Source organism: Physeter macrocephalus, chromosome 7, assembly GCF_002837175.3.
Source record: "Physeter macrocephalus isolate SW-GA chromosome 7, ASM283717v5, whole genome shotgun sequence".
In the NCBI taxonomy this organism is placed as follows: Eukaryota; Metazoa; Chordata; class Mammalia; order Artiodactyla; family Physeteridae; genus Physeter; species Physeter macrocephalus.
In genome coordinates, this window is record NC_041220.1 from 153,814,685 (window position 1) to 153,838,408 (window position 23,724).

At 41.8% G+C, this 23,724-nt stretch overlaps 1 protein-coding gene across 8 annotated transcripts in view; it reads right to left on the bottom strand.

Moving 5' to 3' along the window:
• The window catches only part of MID1 (midline 1), a 670,305-nt gene that overhangs the window by 35,845 nt on the left and 610,736 nt on the right, over nt 1–23,724 (bottom strand). For all 8 annotated transcript variants that reach the window (XM_055086315.1, XM_024115452.3, XM_055086313.1 and 5 more), the window contains 2 exons: nt 20,214–20,341; nt 12,988–13,131 (listed from right to left, as the gene is read on the bottom strand). In XM_055086315.1, coding sequence (XP_054942290.1) covers nt 12,988–13,131; nt 20,214–20,341 — 272 coding nt within the window. The remainder of the gene's footprint in view (nt 1–12,987; nt 13,132–20,213; nt 20,342–23,724) is intronic.

The window sequence follows — 23,724 nt, forward strand, 5'->3', positions numbered from 1 at the left end:
TCTGCAGCAGTGAATTCCACCATTCTGTCTTCCAGGTCACTTATTCATTCTTCTGCCTCAGTTATTCTGCTATTGAGTCCTTCTAGTGTAGTTTTCATTTCAGTTATTGTTCATCTCTGTTTGTTTGTTCCTTAAATCTTCTAGGTCTTTGTGAAACATTTCTTGCATCTTCACTATCTTTGCCTCCATTCTTTTTCTGGAAGGTTGCCTATCATCTCCACCTTCACTGAGTTGTTTTTCTGGGGTTTTATCTTGTTCCTTTATCTGGTACATAGCCCTCTGCCTGTTCATCTTGTCTGTCTTTCTGTGAATGTGGTTTTTGTTCCACAGGCTGCAGGATTGTAGTTCTCCTTGCTTCTGCTGTCTGCCCTCTGGTGGATGAGGCTATCTATCTAAGAGGCTTCTGCAAGCTTCCTGATGGGAGGGACTGGTGGTGGGTAGAGCTGACTGTTGCTCTGGTGGGCAGAGCTCAGTAACACTTTAATCTGCTTGACTGCTGATGGGTGGGGCTGCGTTCATTCCCTGTTCGTTGTTTGGCGTGAGGTGACCCAGCACTGGAGGCCACGGGCTCTTTGGTGGGGCTAATGGTGGGACTCTGGGAGGGCTCATGCCAAGGAGCACTTCCCTGAACCTCTGCTGCCAGGGTCCCTGTCCCTGCAGTGAGCCACAGCCCCTCCCCGCCTCTGCAGGAGACCCTCCAACACCAGCAGGTAGGTCTGGTTCAGTCTCCTATGGGGTCACTGCTCTCTCCCCCTGGGTCCGGATGTGCACACTACCCTGTGTGTGCCCTCCAAGAGTGGAGTCTCTGTTTCCCTCAGTCCTGCAATCAAATCCCGCTAGCCTTCGATGTCTGATTCTCTGGGAATTCCTCCTCCCACTCTCAGACCCCTAGGTTGGGAAGCCTGACGTGGGGCTCAGAACCTTCACTCCACGGGGTGGACTTCTGTGGTATAAGTGTTCTCCAGTCTGTGAGCCACCCACCCAGTGGTTATGGGATTTGATTTGATTTGATTGTGATTGCAGCCCTCCCACTGTCTCACTCTAGCTTCTACTTTGTCTTATGGATGTGGGGTAGGTATCTTTTCTGGTGAGTGCCAGTGTCTTCCTCTTGATGACTGACTGTCCAGCAGTTATTTGTGATTCGGGTGCTCTTGCAAGAGGGAATGACCACACGTCCTTCTACTCTGCCATCTTCTCACCAAATCCAAATGTTTTTAAAACAAGCTTGGTGTGTGTGTATGGATGGAGTGGGTGGGATATACATGTTGTCGAGCAAGTCTTAACCCCAAACTTAATTTTTTTCCAATTTCTGTTTTCCCCCTGGCTTTATCCAGTATTCTTTTTCCATCCCTTAATGATCCCTCGGAATTATTTCACAACTTCCAGTTACTTTCAAACTCAATGCACATTGCACCTGCTCCCCTTTCCCCAGCATAGGCGTGACCTGTGCTTTGGGGAGCTACAGTGGGCCAGACGGTTTTCCACTCTTCTCCTCTTTGTCCCACTCTAAGCACTCGAAATCGAGACAAGGGGCCTTGTCTGTCTCTCGGACATCTTTTTCTTCTCCCACTTCTAAGCTGTAGATTCTCCACTCACTACAGTGAGCTGCTGCTTTGACTCAGGGTTTCTCTGCTACCTCATGCTCACTTTAGGATCCCCTCTGGCATTGACCTTCTCTGTGCAGTAGGGTGTGCCCACTGCCATGCTGAATCCTCTCACCTGCAGCCTCACTGAAGCATGGTTTTTCTTACCCTCCTTGTCACTGACCTCCCCCAAGTGAAGCCTCATCCTTAATTTCCTGGCTGTCCAGTGGTTAAGACTCCGTGCTTCTACCGCAGGGGGCGCAGGTTCAATCCCTGGTCAGGGAACTTTTACTCCCAGCAGTGCCTCCCTGGGCAGATCCTGAGCAAACCCAGGTCCCGTCAGCATGGACGTAGCCCCACGTTCTCCTGAAGCCCCGATCCCAGCGAGTACTATGGAGACTGAACTCCTGTTGCACAGAAGCTGGCCCTTCTAGTCCCAAAGCGGAAGCCCTGGCAGCGCTTGTAACTCACTTTAGATGATATTCAATAAGAGCATTACAAGAGTAATAAAACAACAGACACAGCAAACAAACTTACAGTTACCAAGGGGGAAGGGACAAATTAGGAGTTCGGGATTAACATATGCACACTACTCTATGTAAAACAGATAATCAACAAGCTCCTACTATATAGCACAGGGAACTCCACTCAGTATTCTGTGATAACCTATAAGGGAAAAGAATCTGGAAAAAAAAAAAAAAAAATATATATATATATATATATATATATATATATGTATAACTGCATCACTGTGCTGTGTACACCTGAAGCTAACAGAACACTGTAAATCAACTATACTCCAATAAAAAACTAATTAAAGAACAGAAGAAAACGATGAGCTTTTCCATTGCCTAGGACAGTCCACTCATATTCCTAGACCTTTGGCAACAGCAGTCCAGCACAAATGCAAACGGTAACAGCATTCAGCAGAATCAAATGAGAATCCTATCAATGTCACTGTTCCTATTTAATTGCATATGTTACAGCGAAATGAGTACTGTGGTCAAAGAAAGCAAATGTAAAAATGTTTCAATAAACTTTACATCACTGTACAACCCCAAAGCTGGGTTGAATGCGGTGGCGGAATGCTTTCAGCAACATTGTAGAGCAGATGTCTGAAATTGCTATAAACTGCAACTTGGCTTACAATCTGAAGTCTTAACCCAAGAAAAAAAAGAGTTACTGTTTGGAAAACTTTTCCAAACCAAAAAAGGGACCCTGACCATCCTGATTAGTTTGTGAACAGGTCACTAATTAATTATTTTACTTGAATATTAAAAGAACAAAATGTTTATGGAGTAGTAAAAATTTGATTGGATAACTTTACCCTGGGACAATCTGCTTTGATGAACGCTAACTCTGTTTAGGCTCACCTTTATATTATTATCATGGCCAAGGTCGTAACTGAGAGGTTGATTACAAATGCCAAGAAAGCAACATCGACCGTTCTCTTTCGGGGGCTGCAGTTAGTGGGATGCCTCGGAGTACACCATTATTGCATTGCTAGTGTTGGTCTAGTGCCAGCACCACTTAACTTCTTGCATATGGTGCCAAGCGCCAGACTTCTCTGCCTTGATACCCCACGGTGTTGAGACCGTTGACCAGGTTTTATTCATCACTTTATGAAACATCCATATAACTGTCCTGACTGAAACTTCTACTTTTCTCTAAATTCGTTTCCAGTCATCCTTGAGGGGATGCCAACATTCACCTTCTCCAATTCAGCTTGAAGTATTAAAACAACAAGGGAACTTGGAAGATGATTAGTTCATAATACAATAATTGAGTTTTGTGATTTTGTGCTTTTTTTTCCCTCTCATTCACAATGGGTCAGAAGCATCTCCCTACATAATGCCACTCCTTACAAGATCCTAATTAAGTTTGGGACTTCAGAGCCTTGTACAGCAACTGCCTGTCATCTTACGGTAAAACATTATGTATAAAACATTATGCAACACGGACACCCTTCAGAGAGGCTGCACACCAGCTTCTAACACCCTTTGTTTCTTTGAACAGAGTGGACAGAAGTGAACATTCTTTTCCTTCTTCTCAATACACATAGTATATGTTTCATAACTTTCATGAATGTTTTCAAAATGACTAAAACAAATTAAATGCAGATAACTACTTTGCCATGAAGGCTTGAAGACACGGATCTTTTGACTTTTGCCAATAATAAAAATAACAGGCTGCTGGGAGAAGGCTCCAATTGAAGATTTTCAATGATGCATTAAAAGTAGTTTTGGAAAAAACTGTAAAATTGAATACATATCTATTTCTCAATAAGCAATTCGTTAACATCTGTAGTCATAAGCCTGTTGCTAAAACTAAAAAATTAACTGTCATTAATTTTACATTTGAGTGTATGAATTCGATTAGATATAGTCTTTTTATAAGATTAAAAAGCTCCATAGAGAGAGAGTATCGAATTCTCCTTCACTAAAGTCACTTGAGGGCAATTAACTAGAATTTATTATGACAAGTGAAGGAACTGTGACCTAGGGACAGTAATAGACTGCCTAGTGGCACACGGAGCTACAGCCAGCTTTGGAGTATTCTTTCTCCTTCTTTCCAGTAGAGTTTGTACTCTTAGATCGTATCATTCAATCGAACATCTGCAGAGGATAGTCCTTTCAAATGGTAGGCTAGAAGAACAAACAACATGCAAGGAAGGCCTTTTCACACGAACGCTGTGTAAAACGCCACCACATAGATAATCCTGGCAAATTGCACGACCGACCTTTACGACACGACAAAAAATATAATGACCGGTGAGTCTAGGCTATATTTTTGTGGGAACAGTAACTCTGAATAGCTATGTGCTAACAACACTGGCAAACACAGGGCTAAGACCTTTACTTTCAATGCCTCCTACACTGTTGGTGGGAATGTAAATTGGTGCAGCCACTATGGAGAACACTATGGCGGTTCCTTAAAAAACTAAAAATAGAACTACCATATGACCCAGCCATCCCACTCACTCCTGGGCATAGATCAGGAGAAAATCATAACTTGAAAAAAAAAAAAAAAACATGCACCCCAATGTTCATCGCAGCACTGTTTACGATAGTGCGGACATGGAAGCAACCTAAATGTCCATCAACAGAGGAGTGAATAAAGAACATGTGGTACATATATACAATGGAATAGTACTCAACCGTAAAAAAAGAATGAAATAATGCCATTTGCAGCAACATGGATGGACCTAGAGATGATCCTACTACGTGAAGTAAATCAAAGAGAAAGACATACCATATGATACCATTTCTATGTGGAATCTAAAAAAATGACACAAATGAACTTACGTACAAAACAGAAACAGACTCACAGACTTCAAAAACAAACTTGTGGTTACCAAAGGGCAGGTCAGGAGACGGACAGATTAGACAGATTAGGAGTTTGGGATTAACATCTACACACTATTATATATACCACAGATAGCCCACAAGGACCTACTGTACAGCACAGGGAACTCTGGTCACTATTCTCTAAAAACCTATATGAGAAAAGAATCTGTAAAGTAATGGCTATATGTATCTGTATAACTGAATCACTTTGCTGTACACCTGAAACTATCACATTGTAGATCAACTATACTCCAATATAAAATAAAAATTAAAAATACTAGATAAACGAGGACCTACTGTATAGCACAGGGAACTATATTAATTATTTTCCATTATAGGTTCTTACAAGATAATCTGAAAAAATAACTGAAACTTTGCGGCACACCTGCACCTAACACAATATTGTAAATCGACTACACTTCAATTAAAAAAAAAAGTATAAGAACAACAACAACAGGCAGGTCTGTAATCTTCGTTAAGCCATGTGCATTTATTTTCTTGTGGCAACTGCTTTCTGGGAACAGATGCCCTTCCCTGGAATTACCCAACATAAAGCTCTAATTTCAGTAGTATTGCTGTTGTTGGATTTCTACAGGTGTGGCCTTTTCTCATCTATTCCATTCTTGTGTCTTATTTTGGTATCCTTTTCCATGCCAACAGCATGGAAGTCGAGTTAGTCACCGTTTAGTCACCTGGGAAACCCTAAGTTTCAAGCAACAGGTATCTTCCTTTCATTTGGGGGATGGAGTGAAGTGCTGGTATGGAGCTAAGGTTCTACAACAGACGGTCCTCTGGCTCCACTCCCTTCCTTCTTGCCGTATCCATGCATTTTGTTTGCTATATAACCTTGCAGGCCTCTCCTTCTGACTCCAGGTTCACTCGTGGGAATGGGTTTGGCCAATGGCATGTCAGCTGACATGACAAAGACAGGGGCTTGAAAAGCATGTGGGCAACTGGGCCCACCCTTCTGCCTTCACCTCTGCAATGCCCTGGAGAACATGCTTGAGCTAGATTGCAGGAGAGAGCTATCCAGCAGTGGAGATGCCCCGGTTACCAGCCTGACCTGCTAGGGAGCCTAACCAAGATCAGCAGGTTAGCTGACCGCCAGCTGACTCCAGATGCACCAACAGTAAGAACTAGACCTGTATGGGGTTGAGGCCTGGTTCTATTTCTCTATCATCTTCATTTCTCACCGTCTCCCCTTCCTCACTCAACTCTCTAGCCAGGCTTAATTAGACGAGATCTCCCACTACACCCTGCCACCCTCTGTCTCTATAGGTTTGCTGAACATGGCTGTCTGGTATGCCTTTACTGAACTGATAGGTACCCACTCTCTTTCAACACTTAGTGATCACTTGCCCCAAGACCTTTTGGTTGTACCATTTCTGCCCTCTCTATGCTTTCTACCTACTCAGGCAGCATGCCAAAGCTGTTCTCAGCATTTCATGATTTTCCCTTTCACTCCAAAATTACACATTCTCAGAAGATTTTAATAAAAGCTAAGTAAGATTTTAAGAAACGCTTCCAAGGCAGGCTGATTAAGGAGTGAAAGGTCAGAAGGGGAAGCTGGGAAAAGGGGATATAGGGAGGGGGAGCCATTTGTTGGTACGAGTCACTTATACTTTAGCCCCTGAGAAGTGTGGGTCTTTCTGCATCACTCTTTTAATTACTCCTAAATCAAATTTCTATTTTAAGCATCATGTGCCTCAGAATTACTTGTGCTAGGAAAGAACAGTGTAGTTAAAAAAAGGTTTATATAATAAAAGCAAGGTTGATATGGATTTATTCAAAACATTTCTTTGTTGAAAAGTGACTGCTATTCTATCCTATTCTACTTTGACATGTTCTGTTTTTATTTGCTCAAGAAGCTTTCAAACTTGCTCCCCTAAAAATACATTTCTTCGCGTCCTTTGCCATTTACTTAATTCAATTTAAATAACTGTGGGGTGAGAGGGAGTGCTTCCTCTATTATCATCTCTCTGACTAGCTACTTGCTGCTATTCTAGATCACCAAATTGTCTCCAATACTGAATATCTCATGGGCCCCAGTGAGAGAGGGGTTTCTCTGTGTTTCAAATGAAGTCTAAAATTCTTCCTAGGTGGCGGCCAACTGCTAATATTTCAGATGATGGCCCTGCTCGCCTCTGAATGAGACCAGGTATTTGGTATTCTTCGGCTATTCATTTTATTAAATCCTTTAAAAAAAAAAATGTGAACTAGATTCTGCAGACAAGATGGCAGAGTAGAAGAACTTGAGCTCACCTCCTCTCATGAAAACACCCAAATCAAAACTGCTGAACCACCACTGACAAAAAAGACTAGGACCTGCCAAAAAAGATATTCTACACCCAAAGACCGAAGAAGCCACAACAAGACAGTAGGAGACAAGACAGTAGGAGGGGTGCTGTCGCGATATAATCAAATCCCATGCCTGCCAGATGGGTGACCCACAAAATGGAAAATAATTATATTGCAGAGGTTCTCTTACAGAAGTAAGAAAGAGTTCTGAGCCCTACTTCAGGCTCCCCAGCCTGGGGGTCTGGCATCAGGAGGAGGAGCCCCCAGCGCATTTGGCTTTGAAGACCAGCAGGGCTTGAGTGCAGGAGCTCCACAGGACAGGTGGAAAAAGAGACTCCACTCTTGGAGGGCGCACATAAGGTTTCCTGTGAACTGGGACCCAGGGCAAAGCAGCGACTCCACAGGAGCCTGGGTCGGACCTACCCGTGGGTCTTGGAGGGTCTCCTAGGGAGTTAGTTGGGGGTTGGCTGGGGCTCACTGTAGGGGCAAGGGCCAGAGGTCCCAGGAAATATTCATCGGCGTGAGCTCTCCCGGAGATCGCCATTTTGGCACCGAGACCTTGCCCCCGCCCCCACCACCACAGCTGCCTGGTTCCAGTGCCGGTACACCTCAGGCCAAACAATGAACAGGGTGGGAACACAGCCCCAGCCATCAGCAGACACTCTGCCTAAAGGCGTCCTGAGCACAAAATCTCCTCTAAATGCACCTCTTGACCTGGCCCTGCCCACCAGGGGGCCTGCCCACGCCTCTGGACCAATCTCACCCACCAGGGTGCAGACACCAGAAGAAAGAGGAACTACAAACGTGCAGCCTGAGAAACAGAGACCACAAACATAGACAGTTACACAAAATGAGACGGCAGAGAAATATATTCCAGACAAAGGAACAAGATAAAACCCCAGAAGAACTAAGTGAAGTGGAGATAGGGAATCTACCTGAAAAAGAATTCAGAGTAATGGATTAAAAAAAGGCAATGCAAACACAACACTAAAGACAGTCATCAAATCACAAGAGAAGCGAACAAAAGAGGAAGGGAAGAAAAAAGACCTCCAAACACAAATCCAAAGCGATGAACAAGATGGCAGTAAGAACATACATATTGATAATTACCTGAAATGTAAAAGGATTAAATAAATACTCCACCCAAAAGACATAAACTGGCTGAATGGATACAAAAATAAATCCCGTATATATGCCGTCTACAAGAGACCCACTTCAGATCTAGGGACACATACACTGAAAGTGAGAAGATGGAAAAAGGTATTCTACGCAAATGGAAATCGAAAGAAAGCTGGAGTAGCCATACTCATGTCAGACAAAATAGACTTTAAAAGCAAGACTGTTACAAGAGACAGAGAAGGACACGGTATATATACAATGATCAAAGGATCAAGCCAGGAAGAGGATAAAACAATTGTCAATGTATATGCACCCAACAAAGGAGCGCCTCAGTATATAAGGCAGATGCTAACAGCCATAAAAGGAGAAATCAACAGTAACACAATAAGGGTGGGGGACTTTAACACCCCACTTACATCAACGGACAGATCATTCAGACAGAAAATCAATAAGGAAACACAGGCCTTAAATGACAGATTAGACCAGATGAACTTAATTGATATTTATAGAACATTCCATCTGAAAGCAGCAGAACACACATTCTTCTCAAAGGCACATATAACATTCTCCAGGAGAGACACAGTGCTGAGCCACAAAGCGAGCCTCGGTAAATTCAAGAAAATTGAACTCATGTCAAGCATCTTCTCTGACTACAACACTATTAATTAGATTAGAAATCAACTACAAAAAAAAAAACCACTGTAAAAAACACAAACACATGGAGGTGAAACGGTATGCTACTAACCAACCAATGGATCACTGAAGAAATCAAAGAAGACATGAAAAAATACCTAGAGACTAACAAAAACAAAAGCCTGATGATCCAAGACCCACGGGACGCAGCAAAAGCAATTGTACGAGGGAAGTTTATAGCAATACTGTCGTACCTCAGGAAACAAGAAAAATCTCAAACAACTTAACCTTATGCCTAAAGCAACTAGAGAAAGAAGAAGAGCCAAAACCCAAAGTTAGTAGAAGGAAAGAAACCATAAAGATCAGAGCAGAAATAAACGAAACAGAGACAAAGAATACATAAACAAAACTGATGATAAACTTTTGGCCAGACTTATCAAGAAAAAAAAAAGGCTCTAATCCATAAAATTAGAAATGAAAAAGTTGAAGTTACAACAGGCACCACAGAAATACAAAGGATCATAAGACACGACAACAAGCAACTCTATGCCAATAAAATGAACAATCTGGAAGAAATGGACAAATTCGTAGCAAGGTACAATCTCCCAAGACTGAACCAAGCAGAAATAGAAAACGTGAACAGACCAATCACAAGTACTGAAATTGAAAATGTGATTAAAAAACTCCCAACAAACAAAAGTCCAAGAGCACATGGCTCCACAGGTGAATTCTACCAAGCCTTGAGAGAAGAGTTAACACCTATCATCAATCACTCTGAAACTATTCCAAAAAAATTGCAGAGGAGGGAACACTCCCAAACCCAAACTCCTCATTCTACGAGGCCACCATCACCCTGATACCGAAACCAAACAAAGGTAGCACAAAGAAAGAAAACTATAGGCCAATATCACTGATGAATATAGATGCAAAATTCCTCAACATAATACTAGCAAACCAAACCCGACGATACAGTAAAAGGATCATACGCCACGATCAAGTGGGAGTCATCGCAGGGATGCAAGGATTCTTCAATATCCGCATATCAACCAATGTGCTACACCACACTAACAAATTGAAGAATGAAAACCATACGATCATCTCAATAGATGCAGAAGAAGCTTCTGACAAAATTCAACATTCATTTATGATAAAAAACTCTCCAGAAAGTGGGCACAGAGCCTCAACATAATAAAGACCATCTATGACAAACCCACAGCTAACACGATACTCAACGGTGAAAAGCTGAAAGCATTTCGTCTAAGATCTGGAACAAGACAAGGATGCCCACTCCCACCACTTTTATTCAACACAGCTTTGGAAGTCCTAGCCACGGCAATCGGAGAAGAAAAAGAAATAAAAGGAATCCCAGTTGGAAAAGAAGTAAAACTGCCACTGTTTACAGAGGACATGATACTATACTATACGTAGAAAATCCTAAAGATGCTACCAGAAAACTACTCGAGCTCATGGATGAATTTGGTAAAGCTGCAGCTTACAGAATTAATACACAGAAATCCCTTGCATTTCTATACGTTAATGATGACAGATCAGAGAGAAATTAAGGAAACGATCCCATTTACCATCACATCAAAGAGAATAAAATTCCTAAGAATAAACCTACCCAAGGAGCCAAAATACCTGTACTCGAAAACTGTAAGATGCTGATGAAAGAAACTGAAGATGACACACACAGATGGGAAGGAATTGGAAAAATCAATATTGTTCTTGAACTGGAAGAGTCAATATTGTCAAAATGAGTATACTACCTAAGGCAATCTACAGATTCAATGCAATCCCTCTTAAATTACCAGTGGCATTTTTCACAGAACTAGAACAAAAAAATTTTTAAATTTGTATGGAAACACAAAAAACCCCTAATAGCCAAAGCAATCCTGAGAAAGGAAAACAGAGCTGGAGGAATCAGGCTCCTTGACTACAAAGCTACAGTCATCCAAACAGTATGGTATTGGTAGAGAAACAGAAATATAGATCAGTGGGACAGGATAGAAAGTCCAGAGATAAACCCACGCACCTACGGTCAACTAATCTATGTCAAAGGAGGCAGCAATATACAATGGAGAAAAGACAGCCTCTTCAGTAAGTGTTGCAGGGAAAACTGGACAGCTACATGTTAAAGAATGAAAATGAGAACGTGCTCTAACACCATACACAAAAATAAACTCGAAATGGATTAAAGACCTAAATGTAAGACCGGATACTGTAAAACTCTTAGAGGAAAATATAGGCAGAACAATCTTTGCATAAATTGCAGCAATATCTTTTTGGATCCACCTCCTGGAGTAATGAAAATAAAAACAAAAATAAACAAATGGGACCTAATGAAACTTAAAAGCTTTTGCACAGCAAAGGAAACCATAAACAAAAGGACAACCCACAAAATGGGAGAAAACATTTGCAAACAAAGCAACTGACAAAGGATTAATCTCCAAAATATTCAAGCAGCTCAATATCAAAAAAACCCAGTCAACAAATGGGCAGATCTAAAGAGACATTTCTCCAAAGAAGACATACAGATAGCCAAAAAGCACATCATGAAAAGATGCTCAACATCACTAATTATTAGAGACATGCAAATCAAAACTACCATGAGGTATCAGCTCACACGGCTCAGAATGGCCATCATTAAGAAGTCTACAGACCATAAATGCTGGAGAGGGTGTGGAGAGAAGGGAACCCTCCTATGCTGTTGGTGGGAATGTAAATTGGTGCAGCCACTATGGAGAAGAGTATGGCGGTTCCTTAAAAAACTAAAAATAGAACTATACCATATGATCCAGCAATCCCACTCCTGGGCATATATCCAGAGGAAACCATAAGTTGAAAAGATACATGCACCCCAGTGTTCACTGCAGCACTATTTACAATAGCCAAGGTGTGGACGCAACCTAAATGTCCATCGACAGAGGAGTGAATAATGAAGATTTGGTACATATACACAATGGAATAGTACTCAGACATAAAAAAAGAATGAAATAATGCCATTTGCGGCAACATGGATGGACCCAGAGATGATCACACTAAGTGACGTAAGTCAGAAAGAGAACGACAAGTACCACGTGATATCACTTCTACGTGGAATCTAAAAAAATGATGCAAATGAACTTGTGTACAAAACAGAAACAGACTCACGGACTTCAAAAACAAACTTGTGGTTACCAAAGGGGAGAGGTCGGCGGGGGGGGGCGGGGGATAGATTAGGAGTTTGGGATTAACATCTACACACTACTATATATACAATAGATGACCAACAAGGACCTACTGTACAGCACAGGGAACTCTACTCACTATGCTCTAATAACCTCTATGAGAAAAGACTCTGTAAAGTAATGGATATGTGTATCTGTATAACGGAATCACTTTGCTATACACCCGAAACTAACACAACACTGTAAATCAACTATACTCTAATATAAAATAAAAACTAAAATAAAAAACAAAGTGACATAGACCCAAGGTTCATAACGAAAAAAAATTCTGAAGTAACACTCAGAAAACTAAATGTATGATATAATGACTAAACCATATAACTCCCACCCAGAAAGTGCTTGCTAACCTCATGATCTCCCCATGTTTTTCCAATGGTGCTACTCCCCTCCCATCCAAGAGGTAACCATCACCCTGACTTTTATTTATAGTTTTTACACCTATGTATACATCTCTAAACACAAGAGCTTTTTATCTTTAACTTATGTACAAATAGACTCATAGTGCATTCATCCTTTTGTTTCCTGATTCCTTTAACAATATGTTTGTAAGAGTCGTCCATGTGGTTTGCTAGAGAGCAATAATTTTCAACGCTATTTGGCCTGTTATTTTTCCTAGCACAGTACGAGTGAGTGCTACCATCTTCTTGGTTAGGAAAGACAAGCCAATAAATATTGTGTACTCTTTCCGTCCTTGTCTTCCCTTGATATTTAAATTCAGAAATGCAATCGATCTGAAAACAGTCACCAAACAGAGAAGTCAATAGGGCGTGCGATACTCACTCACAACATTGGCTTGTCCGGTGAATATGGTGTACTGGAGCTCGTAGGAGACCACGCTGAATTCGTCGTCGGAGGTCCAGTGAACGGTGATGGTGTCATAGGAAGCCGTGCAGAGCTCTTCTCTAATTGTGGGAGGGTTGGGAGCTGTGGGGAGCAAGACGGTCATCAGCAGAGAAGCAGACACCTCTGGGATACATTTCAAAGGAGATGTTTGACAGTCAAAGCAGGCCTTTTAAAATATATCCATCAGAACTACTATCCTAGAGGTGGTGATCCCAATCCAAAGACCATTTGGTTGGCTGGCTATCACTGTGATTCTTCCCAGGTAGCGTGACTTCAGCCAGCCAGTATCTTATCTCTAGTTATCATGAAAGCATGTTTAGAAGGGTAAGCAAACAAGACTCTCTTATTCATGAAAGAAAACATGTTAAACCAAAAGTAAACAAGATGAAGTCCTGTCATTTCATCCCCGTTGTGGGGCTGGCAAACTTCTTCGGTAAAGAGCTGGATGGTAAACATTTTAGGCTTTGCTGGGTCACCTGGTCTCTGCTGCAACTACGCAACTGCGCCTTTGTACCACGAAAGAGGCCAGAGACAAGCTGTACTCAGACCTGGCCAGGTTCCAGTAGAACTTTATTTACGAAAACAACTGAGGACCAGATTTGGCATGTGAGCCAAAGTTAGCCAACCTCTGAGCTACAAGATGCCACGTATTTTTATATTCAGGCACCCAAGTGAAAAAATACTGACGTTTGTTATCCCATAACATATCAGTCAGATAACTGTTTGAAAATGTTCTTTCATTACACGTTTTAATGCCTTATAAAAATGTATTAGTGTGATTCTGTTTTCTTCTCGTTTTTCAGTTGATAGGTGATATTTCAGATTAAGAACATGATTGCCAATCAATCATATCTAAGAAGTACATTTTCCTTCCTCAAGAAGAACAGGATTCCTTGGCATCTGATTAACTTATCGTTGGGGAAGGCTGCTGTTTTATGTCTTGAACACATTCTGGAGCGGAGAAGCCTAAATCCTACCCAAATGATGATTTTAAAAGTTGACTTCTACTGGATTGAATTCAATAACTGGTTTTATGAGATGAGTTTGTGAGCAAGAAAAAGCCTAGGCAGTGAGTGCTTTGCACTGGCAATAATATTTTAGAGCAGGAGCCGGCAAGCTATGGCTATGGGCCAAATCTGGCCCACTGCCTGTTTTTGTAAATAAAGTTTTATTGGAACACAGCCAGGCTCATTCATTTATGTACTGTCTCTGGATGCCTTTGTGCAATAGCAGAATTGAGTAGTTGCAACCATATGTCCTGCAGAGACTAAAATATTTACCATCTGGCCCTTTACAGTCAGAGTTTGCCGAGCCCTGATTTAAAGCGTCAATCCAGGCCTTTTTTTCCCTTCTTCTGTACACCAGAACTTAACTTCAAAAGGAGAAATATATCTGCATCCGACAGAAGAGGAGCAACGTTTGCTTACACTATCAGAGAATTCTTTCCTGCTGGAGACTTTGATTGGGATGGATGAGTCCTAAAGAAACCCGAAGAGGGAGGAACGTTGATGAAAATGGTAAAATTTAAAACTTTACTTGTTTTAGTACTCTGCCCTTTGCCACTTGACGACACATGCAGGACAAATATCGTACGAAACAAGTAACTTCTATATCTGTGGCATAAAGTCAGTTAGCCCAGCTTAGTCTACTGATTATTGAATTGCACAAACAAACCGTGTTGCGGCAGCCACTGCATTACGGTGTGCATTAAGGGATACGACTCAGCCATAAAATGAAATAATGCCATGTGCCATGGACTTAGAGATGATCATATTAAGTGAAGTAAGTCAGGCAGAGAAAGACAAATACCATAGGATATCACTTACATGTAGAATCTAAAATCTGACACAAATGAACTTATCTATGAAACAGAAACAGACTCAAAGACACAGAGAACAGACGTCTGGTCGTCAAGGGGGAGGGGACGTGGGGGAGGGATGGATTGGGAGTTTGGGACTAGCAGACGCAAACTATTATATATAGAATGGATAAACAGCAAGGTGCTACTGTATACTACGGGGAACATATTCAATATCCTGTGATAAACCGTAATGGAAAAGAGTATGAAAAAGAATATATTGGGTTGGCCAAAAAGTTCGTTCGGGTTTTGCCGTAAGCTTGTGGATACTATATATATATATATATATATATATATATGTATAACTGAATCACTTTGCTATGCACCTGAAACTAACACAACATTGTAAATCACCTATACTTCAACAAAGTTAATTTTAAAAAAGAGATAACTTGAAAAAAGAAAGTTGTGCATTAAGATAGAAGGGCTCTATAGAGCCCTTAAAGCGTTCTTTCTGGAATATGACTTTATACATCTGTCTCCTGAAGTATCCACATGCAAGATTTAGTGTCGTCAGAAACAGAAATAGAGATCAATGGAACAGGATAGAAAGCCCAGAGGTAAACCCACGCATATATGGTCACCTTATCTTTGGTAAAGGAGGCAAGAATATACAATGGAGAAAAGACAGCCTCTTCGATAAGCGGAAACAAATGGGACCTAATGAAATTTAAAAGCTTTTGCACAGCAAAGGAAACCATAAACAAGACAAGAAGACAACCCTCAGAATGGGAGAAAATATTGGCAAATGAAGCAAAGAATTAATCTCCAAAATATACAAGCAGCTCATGCAGCTCAATATCAAAAGAACCACCCAATCCAAAAATAGGCAGAAGACCTAAATAGACGTTTCTCCAAAGCAGATATACAGCTTGCCAACAAACACATGAAAGGATGCTCAGCATTGCTAATCATGAGAGAAATGCACATCAAACCTACAATGAGGTATCACCTCACACCAGTCAGAATGGCCATCATCAAAAAATCTACAAACAACAAATGCTGGAGAGCGTGTGGAGAAAAGGGAACACTCTTGCACTGCTGGTGGGAATGTAAATTGACACAGCCACTATGGACAACAGTATGGAGGTTCCTTAAAGAACTACAAATAGAACAGAAAAACAAATACCATATGCTAACACATATATATGGAATCTTTAAAAAAAGAAAAAGGTTCTGAAGAACCTAGGGATAGGACAGGAAGAAAGATGCAGACGTAGAGAGCAGACTTGAGGACACGGGGAGGGGGAAGGGTAAGCTGGGACGAAGTGAGAGAGTGGCACTGACATATATACAATACCAAATGTCAAAAAGATAGCTAGTGGGAAGCAGCCGCGTGGAGGCTGTCATACAGAGTGAAGTAAGTCGGAAAGAGAAAAACAAATACCGTATGCCAACATATATATATGGAATCTAAAAAAAAAAAATGGTTCTGAAGAACCTAGGGGCAAGACAGGAATAAAGACGCAGACATAGAGAATGGATTTGAGGACATTGGGATGGGGAAGGGGAAGCTGGGACAAAGTGCGAGAGTGGCATGGACATATATACACTACCAAATGTAAAATAGATAGATAGTGGGAAGCAGCCGCACCGCACAGGGAGATCAGCTCGGTGCTGTGTGACCACCTAGAGGGGTGGGATAGGGAGGGTGGGAGGGAGACACAAGAGGGAGGAGATGTGGGGACATATGTATACGTATAGCTGATTCGTGTTGTTCTACAGCAGAAGCTAGCACACCATTGTAAAGCAGTTCTACTCCAATAAAGATGTTAAAAAAAAAGAAAGGACAGATAGAAAGCTTGGAAATAGACCCATGATACAGAGAACCTGATGTACAAAAAAGGCAGCACCACAAAGGTGGCAAAACCATCTTCATGAGGAAGGAACAGATTGCTTAGAAATTATGTTGATAAAACTGGTTTACAATATGAAGAAAAGCTCAGTTAAATCCCTACCTTACACTAAATACAAAGGTAAACTTCAGATAGCTTAAAGATATAAATGGAAAAGTAAAACAACGAGGCTAATGGAAGAAGCAGGAGACTATCTCTGTGACTTAGGATGGGGAAGGGTTTCTTAAACAAGATCCAAAAATACAAAACTTAAATCACTAAGATGTATACTTTAAATATCTTACAATTTTATTTGTCAGTTATACCTCAATAAAGCTGAAATTTTTCTAAAAAATGAAAAAAATGGTAGAATTTATTAGTGAAAAAAAAAAAGATTTAGTGCCATGTGCTGTGACTTGGATGAGTAAGTGATACCGATCGAGAGACGCCGTCCATGGAGGAGGCCCAGCTGCATCATAAAACATGCTTATTACTGTCCGTGTGGTCCCTGTTAGTGTGGGATCACCCTGCATGCATCAGCGGAGAAATATTTATTCTCCCGTCATCTAAACAGTTCACTGAATTATTTCTCCATCAACCATCGTAGAAAGATTTGGTTCTTTCTGCACTGCAATATATGATTAAATATAAAGAACACTGTGTTTGAAATAGGCAGGTAGCTGGGAGACACATGGCAGGGGCTGTAATCAGGGAGGGAATGTCACCTCTCTGGGTTATTCCCTTGACATACCATTTAGAGGCATGTCAGAGGCGAGAAAAAAAAAAAAAAAAAATGTTGTTTTCACAGCCAGGCAGACTAACCCTGTTTTGATTATAAACCCAATGGGTTTGTCCTGAAAAGTCAATATCCAATTTACAGTAAGCGAGAACAGCAGCATGCTGCCAGTTTCAATATTCATGCAATGGGTGTACCAGGACTGTTATTTTCTTGCCTCTATCATAAACAGGACACAAGAAATGGTGGGCTAATACTCCACAAACACTTCATTTCCTGCTTACGAATGTCTGATAAACTATTTGGACTTGGCAGTGTCAGCCAAGCATTGTATGTTATGGCCAGGATCGATGTTATGTCTAGAAATGGTCCAAATTTGTATCGGAGGGTGACAGCTAAGAAGGCATAATAGCAGGTACCCCATATGGTCTTTAGTTTGGCATAAACAGCCATCGGGATGATATATGGTGTACACTCTACAAGTCAGTGCAAACTACTTTCACAATTTCCCCTGCAGTCAGTACTCCGGCATTCACATAGAGATTAGAATGGGCATACGTTATTGAAATGCTATTAAACAATTTTGGGGAAATGGGGAGCACATTCTTGACAATAAGACACTGATTTTGTGCACAATGGCCATGTGCCCGGCCAAACGTTTTCCAGTCTTCTCTGCCCTTGGGCGGGATCTTATGACATGGATCTAGCCCACAAGACACCAAGTGGAAGTTTGCTAGATGGATCTTCTGAGCAAGCTTTTGGTTTTCCTCCTCAACAGACTTGGCTGACAGAGCTTTTGGTCATCATTTCCCGTCTGTCCCTCTCTTTTTGTCGGTAACTTGGGCATAACGCTTGGAGGTGGAGTAGCTACGCAGTCATGTGGCGAGACGAGGAAGATGGCAGGGCACAAAAAGAGAAAGAGCCTGGCGTCTGAAGTCATCACTGAACCGCTGCCCAGCCCTGGACGGCAACAGAAGCCTCTGTTCTCCTGTTTCTGTGATAGGAACACTGTCTGATGGGTTTCGTCACTGCTAACTGGATTTTCTGTTGCTGTGACCACACTCATATCATTTGGGAATAAGAAAACAGGAGATTTTTAATAGGATGCCATCATAAAAAGCATCTCAGCCCGAGAAAGGCTCACCTGCATGGTCCAACACAGTAGCCACGAGCTCCGTGTGGCTCTTTACATTTCACTTTAATTAAAGCGAAACAAAAGTAAAAACTCACTAACCACATTTCAGATTTTCAACACAGCCCCCACGTGGCTAGCGGGTACCCTACTGGACAGTGCAGAGTGTTTCTATCATCCTAGAAAGTTCTGTGGCATAGTGTTAGTTGAGGTAAATCTCAGAGTGAAAAGCTACATTCATAAATAGTTGAAATCGAGTTTGGTTTCTTACTGGACGTGCTTTTTGAGTCAACTTATTTCTTCCTTCATAGGCATCATATGGTGTGAAAGAATTACCTACGATAAGAAGATGTTTCTGGGGTGACTCGCCTCCCTTGCAAATGCACAAAGGCTAAAACCGGCACCTCGGGTCCAGGCAAAGGAAAACACTGATCTGGGTACAGTGCTCCTTGAACATAGAAATCCTTTGCTTTCTAACCACAGACTGTAAAAATAAACATCACCCAATGCTCCGTCTCTCCCGCTTCCCCTTTCCCAACTGCTCTCCCACAAACACACATACACAATGAGGGTGGAGACACTGGTGCCGCGCTAAGTTAGGGATGTGGTCTCTTGACGGTGGCACATCCTAAATTCAGTGCACAGCTGGCTTCACTGTATGTGCGGAGCTTCTCTGAATTCCCCGCGGCACCCGCGGCTTTGCATAACACAAATAAAGTCATCTAAACAGTCCACATTCTATGAGCGAATGTGGTCAGTTCTTGCCTTAGCGGTCAATGGCTAAGAAAAATTTGGAAGCATGGTTAGGAATAGGAGTAGCCAGAGGTTTCTTTCATAATGGCTGCTTTTGTTTTTTAGGCTTGACCTCACCCCCCCCCCCACCCCCCAAAAAATGCCTATCAGAAAGCACAGAAGTGAAACATGGCACCAGGAATACAAGTGTGATTTTGGGGACATCGGCCATGGTGACCTTTGCCAAGATGAAATTCAGTCTTTTACTAGAAAGTGTGGAGGTCTTTGGAGTCTGTACAGACCTGAGCTAAATCCTAATTCTGCCTCTCCCTAGCCATCTGACCTCCAGCAAGGTGGATGACCTCTGTCGTTTGCAAAATGAGGATTGTAACACTTTACCTCAATTCGACGTTGGGAAGATTAAACAAACACAAAGAGCCAGAGCAGGGTAGATACCCCATTAGAGTTAGCTGCTAAGTTTTTCTCGGCCAAGGCACTGTGAGAGTCATCTGCCTTGCTGACATGAAATGGAAAACAGCCACGCTGCCTCATGTACCTCCCTGATGGCCAGGAGAGGTATCGTGTGTGGTACCCACAAGCCGAGAGTGCGGGAAATGGTGGTAAATATGCTTTCAATGACCGAGATTCTCTTTTTGCCTCTGTCCCCAGTTTAGTCTTGGACTGTTATTATTTTGCTTGAAAAAACAAAAACCCCAAACAAACCAAAGGAATACCAAAAATGTTTCATGGGAATAGTAGACTTCATTCCTAAGTCAGAAGCCCACACCTCTTGTTTTAGGACACTGATCAAGTGGCAAAGTTTGTATCACTGAACGAACCCAGTATTAAAGAAAACACAAAAGACAATACCTGTAAGGTAATCCAGACATTCTAGCAATTTCTTCTCTCGGGAAAAATCCAAGGCAAAGGTGTCAAATGTGTCGTTGAGGTTGATTTCAGGAATTAGCACCTGGGATGATGCCGTTGCCATGGAGACTCTGTAATTGAAACAAAACAACTTTTTAGAAATGTCAAGCTGGCTTTTACCATCACTGCATAGGAGTGAAAAAATAAAAGGAAAAGAAATATCATTTAAAAAATCGTGCTTTTTAAAAAATTTATTTTTGGCCGTGCCGGGTCTTCATCGCTGCACGCGGGCTTTCTCTGGTTGCGGCGAGTGGGGGCTACTCTTCGTTGCAGTGCGTGGGCTTCTCATTGTGATGGCTTCTCTTGCCGCGGAGCACAGGCTCTAGGCGTGTGCGCTTCAGTAGTTGTGGCACGCGAGCTCAGTAGTTGTGGCTCACGGGCTCTAGAGCGCAGGCTCAGTAGTTGTGGCGCACGGGATGAGGTGTCTCCCATCGCGGAGCGCAGGCTCCGGACGCGCAGGCCCAGCGGCCACGGCTCACGGGCCCAGCCGCTCCGCGGCACGTGGGATCCTCCCGGACCGGGGCGCGAACCCACGTCCCGTACATCGGCAGGCGGACTCTCAACCACTGCGCCACCAGGGAAGACCGGCAGGCGGATTCTTAACCGCTGCGCCACCAGGGGAGTCCAAAATAGTGCTGTTTTTGATGTAAGCTATTATATATAGGATGGATAAACAACAAGGTCCTACTGTATAGCACAGGGAACTATAGTCAATCTCCTGTGATAAACCATAATGGAAAAGAATATTAAAAAATAATGTATATAGATGTATAACTGACTCACTTTGCTGTACAGCAGAAATTAACACAACATTGTAAATCAACTATACTTCAATTAAAAGAAAATAAATTTTAAAAATGTCAAAAAATAAAACCAGTGCTGTTTTTACACGTGAGCCTTAAGAAAAATCTCGGAATGGCTACGAGAGAAGGCAGAGGAACTGGGAAAACAGCAGAATGGCTTCCTCCCTTCCTTTTTACTATCGGAAAAAAATTCCCCATGGAGGCGAAAGGATATTCATATTTCACACTGCTGTATATTTAACCCTCTGGCCCCCGCACATCTAACCCCAGCGAGAAGCACATAGCTCCAGGCATTTCTTCACACATCTGTCTGGGAAACTGTTTGTTCCTTTCAGACGCGACCCCGCTCCACTTCAAAGAAGAGTCTCCCAAATTTCAAGCTGCATAAAAGGCAAAGTGAAGACTAAAAAAGAATGTTTCCAGATATTGGATTAGTTTAATCAATGACTAGCCTCTCCCCAAAATAAACATTAAAAAAGGAGTTTTTGTCAGGCTCGTTTTCATTCTCCTTGTCTTCATGTTCTTGCACCATATTCCCAGCAGATGCCATGGAAAATATACATGAGCTTTCTCACAAATTCCCCTGATGGGTCCACCGTTTCTCCTCTTCATTAAGGTTGCTAGGTAGACTCCTCGTTTACAGTCTATAAAGCAAGCTATTGGTATGTATCGGTCTCCTGCAACGGACTCTCACGTCGACTGGGAAAGTTATTATTAATAGCAGAACATTTTGACTAATTAAGAATGCAAGTGATTCTTCCAAGAACGAGAAAATTATGGGATGATGCAGACCACTTCTGAGCACATCAAACTATGCGAGACTCATAATCTTGATTTTAGTATTTCAGGAAGTTCAATAAACACCACCAGGGACGTACTATGTGCAGGACACCGTGGAGGGTGGTACTGGGAATTTTTGAGCACAGAAACCACCTTTAAATGATTTAGCCATAACCTAGTTACTTATTTTCTAACGAAGAGCATTGATGCTCATTTATACATAGAGCTAGCTGGCAGCAGCCAGGAAGAGAATTCGAGGTCTGTACTCTTCCATTTAATTTAGAAAAATTTCAACCTGGTTACACTGAAAGATAGATCTCCTCTTGCATCTCTTAATGGCTCTTAAAGTTTTGGGTTTTATAAAGAAATGTACCTTGGCTATAAAAATTACATCTGTGGGCACATCTATACAATGGAATATTTTTCAGCCATAAAAAGGAATGAAATACTGCTATATGCTATGACATGGATGAACCCTGAAAGTATTATGATAAGTGAAAGAAGCCAGACACAAAAGGCCACATGTGGTATGACGCACTTGTATGAAATGTCCAGAATAGGCAAATCCACAGGGACAGAAGGTAGATCAGTGGTTGCCAGGGGCTGGGGGCAGGGGACAATGGGGAGTGAACACATAATGGGTGTTGGGTTTTCTTTTGGGGTGATGAAAATAATTCGGAACTTGACAGAGGCAGGAATTGTACAACACTGTGAATGTACTAAATGCCAATGAATTGGTCACTTTAAAATGGTTAATTTTATGTTATGCAAATTTCACTTCAATGAAAAAGTTACACCTATGAAATGCTCGAAATCCTTAGCGATAAAGTTTCTATAATTGTACTTCTGGTGCATATTCAGTGCTATATAGGGAGGGAAGTAGAGAAGATAATCAACAATGTAATAATTGGAATGATACTGAGATCCATACATGACAGTTTGAAGAGGAATAAACTCTGGAAAGAAAAGTTTCAAGTGTTTGAAGGAGGGTAGAGAATCTAATTTCACCACCTGATCCTTTCACCAGGAAACAGTGACAAGCGGAGTTGTGTGATTTTATTAGCTAATTACTGCACCCAAGAGGACTGGACTAATTATTATGACAAACAACTGCTAATTCAGACTGATGGATAAAGGGATGGTTGCTAGGCAATTTTCACAGACGGTCAAACTGGACTTAAAAAACGCTCTCCTTACGACCTGTAATCACAAAAACTCCTTCAAACTCAGAGAGGTCTTAGGATTAGTCACCAAAATATTCAACGAATACTGAGTAAGCCCTTCAAATATGTCATTTACTGAAGAGCCCAAAATATTTTCATCAATGCAGAAAGGTTCAAAGAAATGCTACAGTGCCATTTGAACTCCTCGAATAAAAATTTCAAAGTGAAACCCCAGTTATTTCTCTGTCATGATGTCCAACAGGGAGAACCGCACCAAGCTATCATGAAACAAGCACCGAACTTTCTATTGTGTCTCTCTGCTGTTTCCGCGGGGCGTAGATCTTGTGCTCACCAGGTTAGGAGATCTCGAATGCTCTGAACAGATAATCTCAAGCTGGTACTTCCCCTGTCCAGTGGCACAAGCTTCTGTTCAGGTTCGTCCAAAACAGATTTCATTCCCAAGTTTCTCCCGGTTCTATGGTCCACAGACAATTAACTAAACCATGCTTTAGTCAAGGGACACTGTTGACAATGCCTGACATCTTCATGGTGGGAACTTTGTAGAGTGGGAACAGAAAGGCCGAAAGTTCCTAAGCCTGGGAGGCAAAGACCGACAGCAAGACTCTTTGGAGATGATTGCAGCTTTTAACACCTACACATTTTTTTCTGATAGAAGGAAAGATATTTATCTTTGGCTACAGTTTCAAA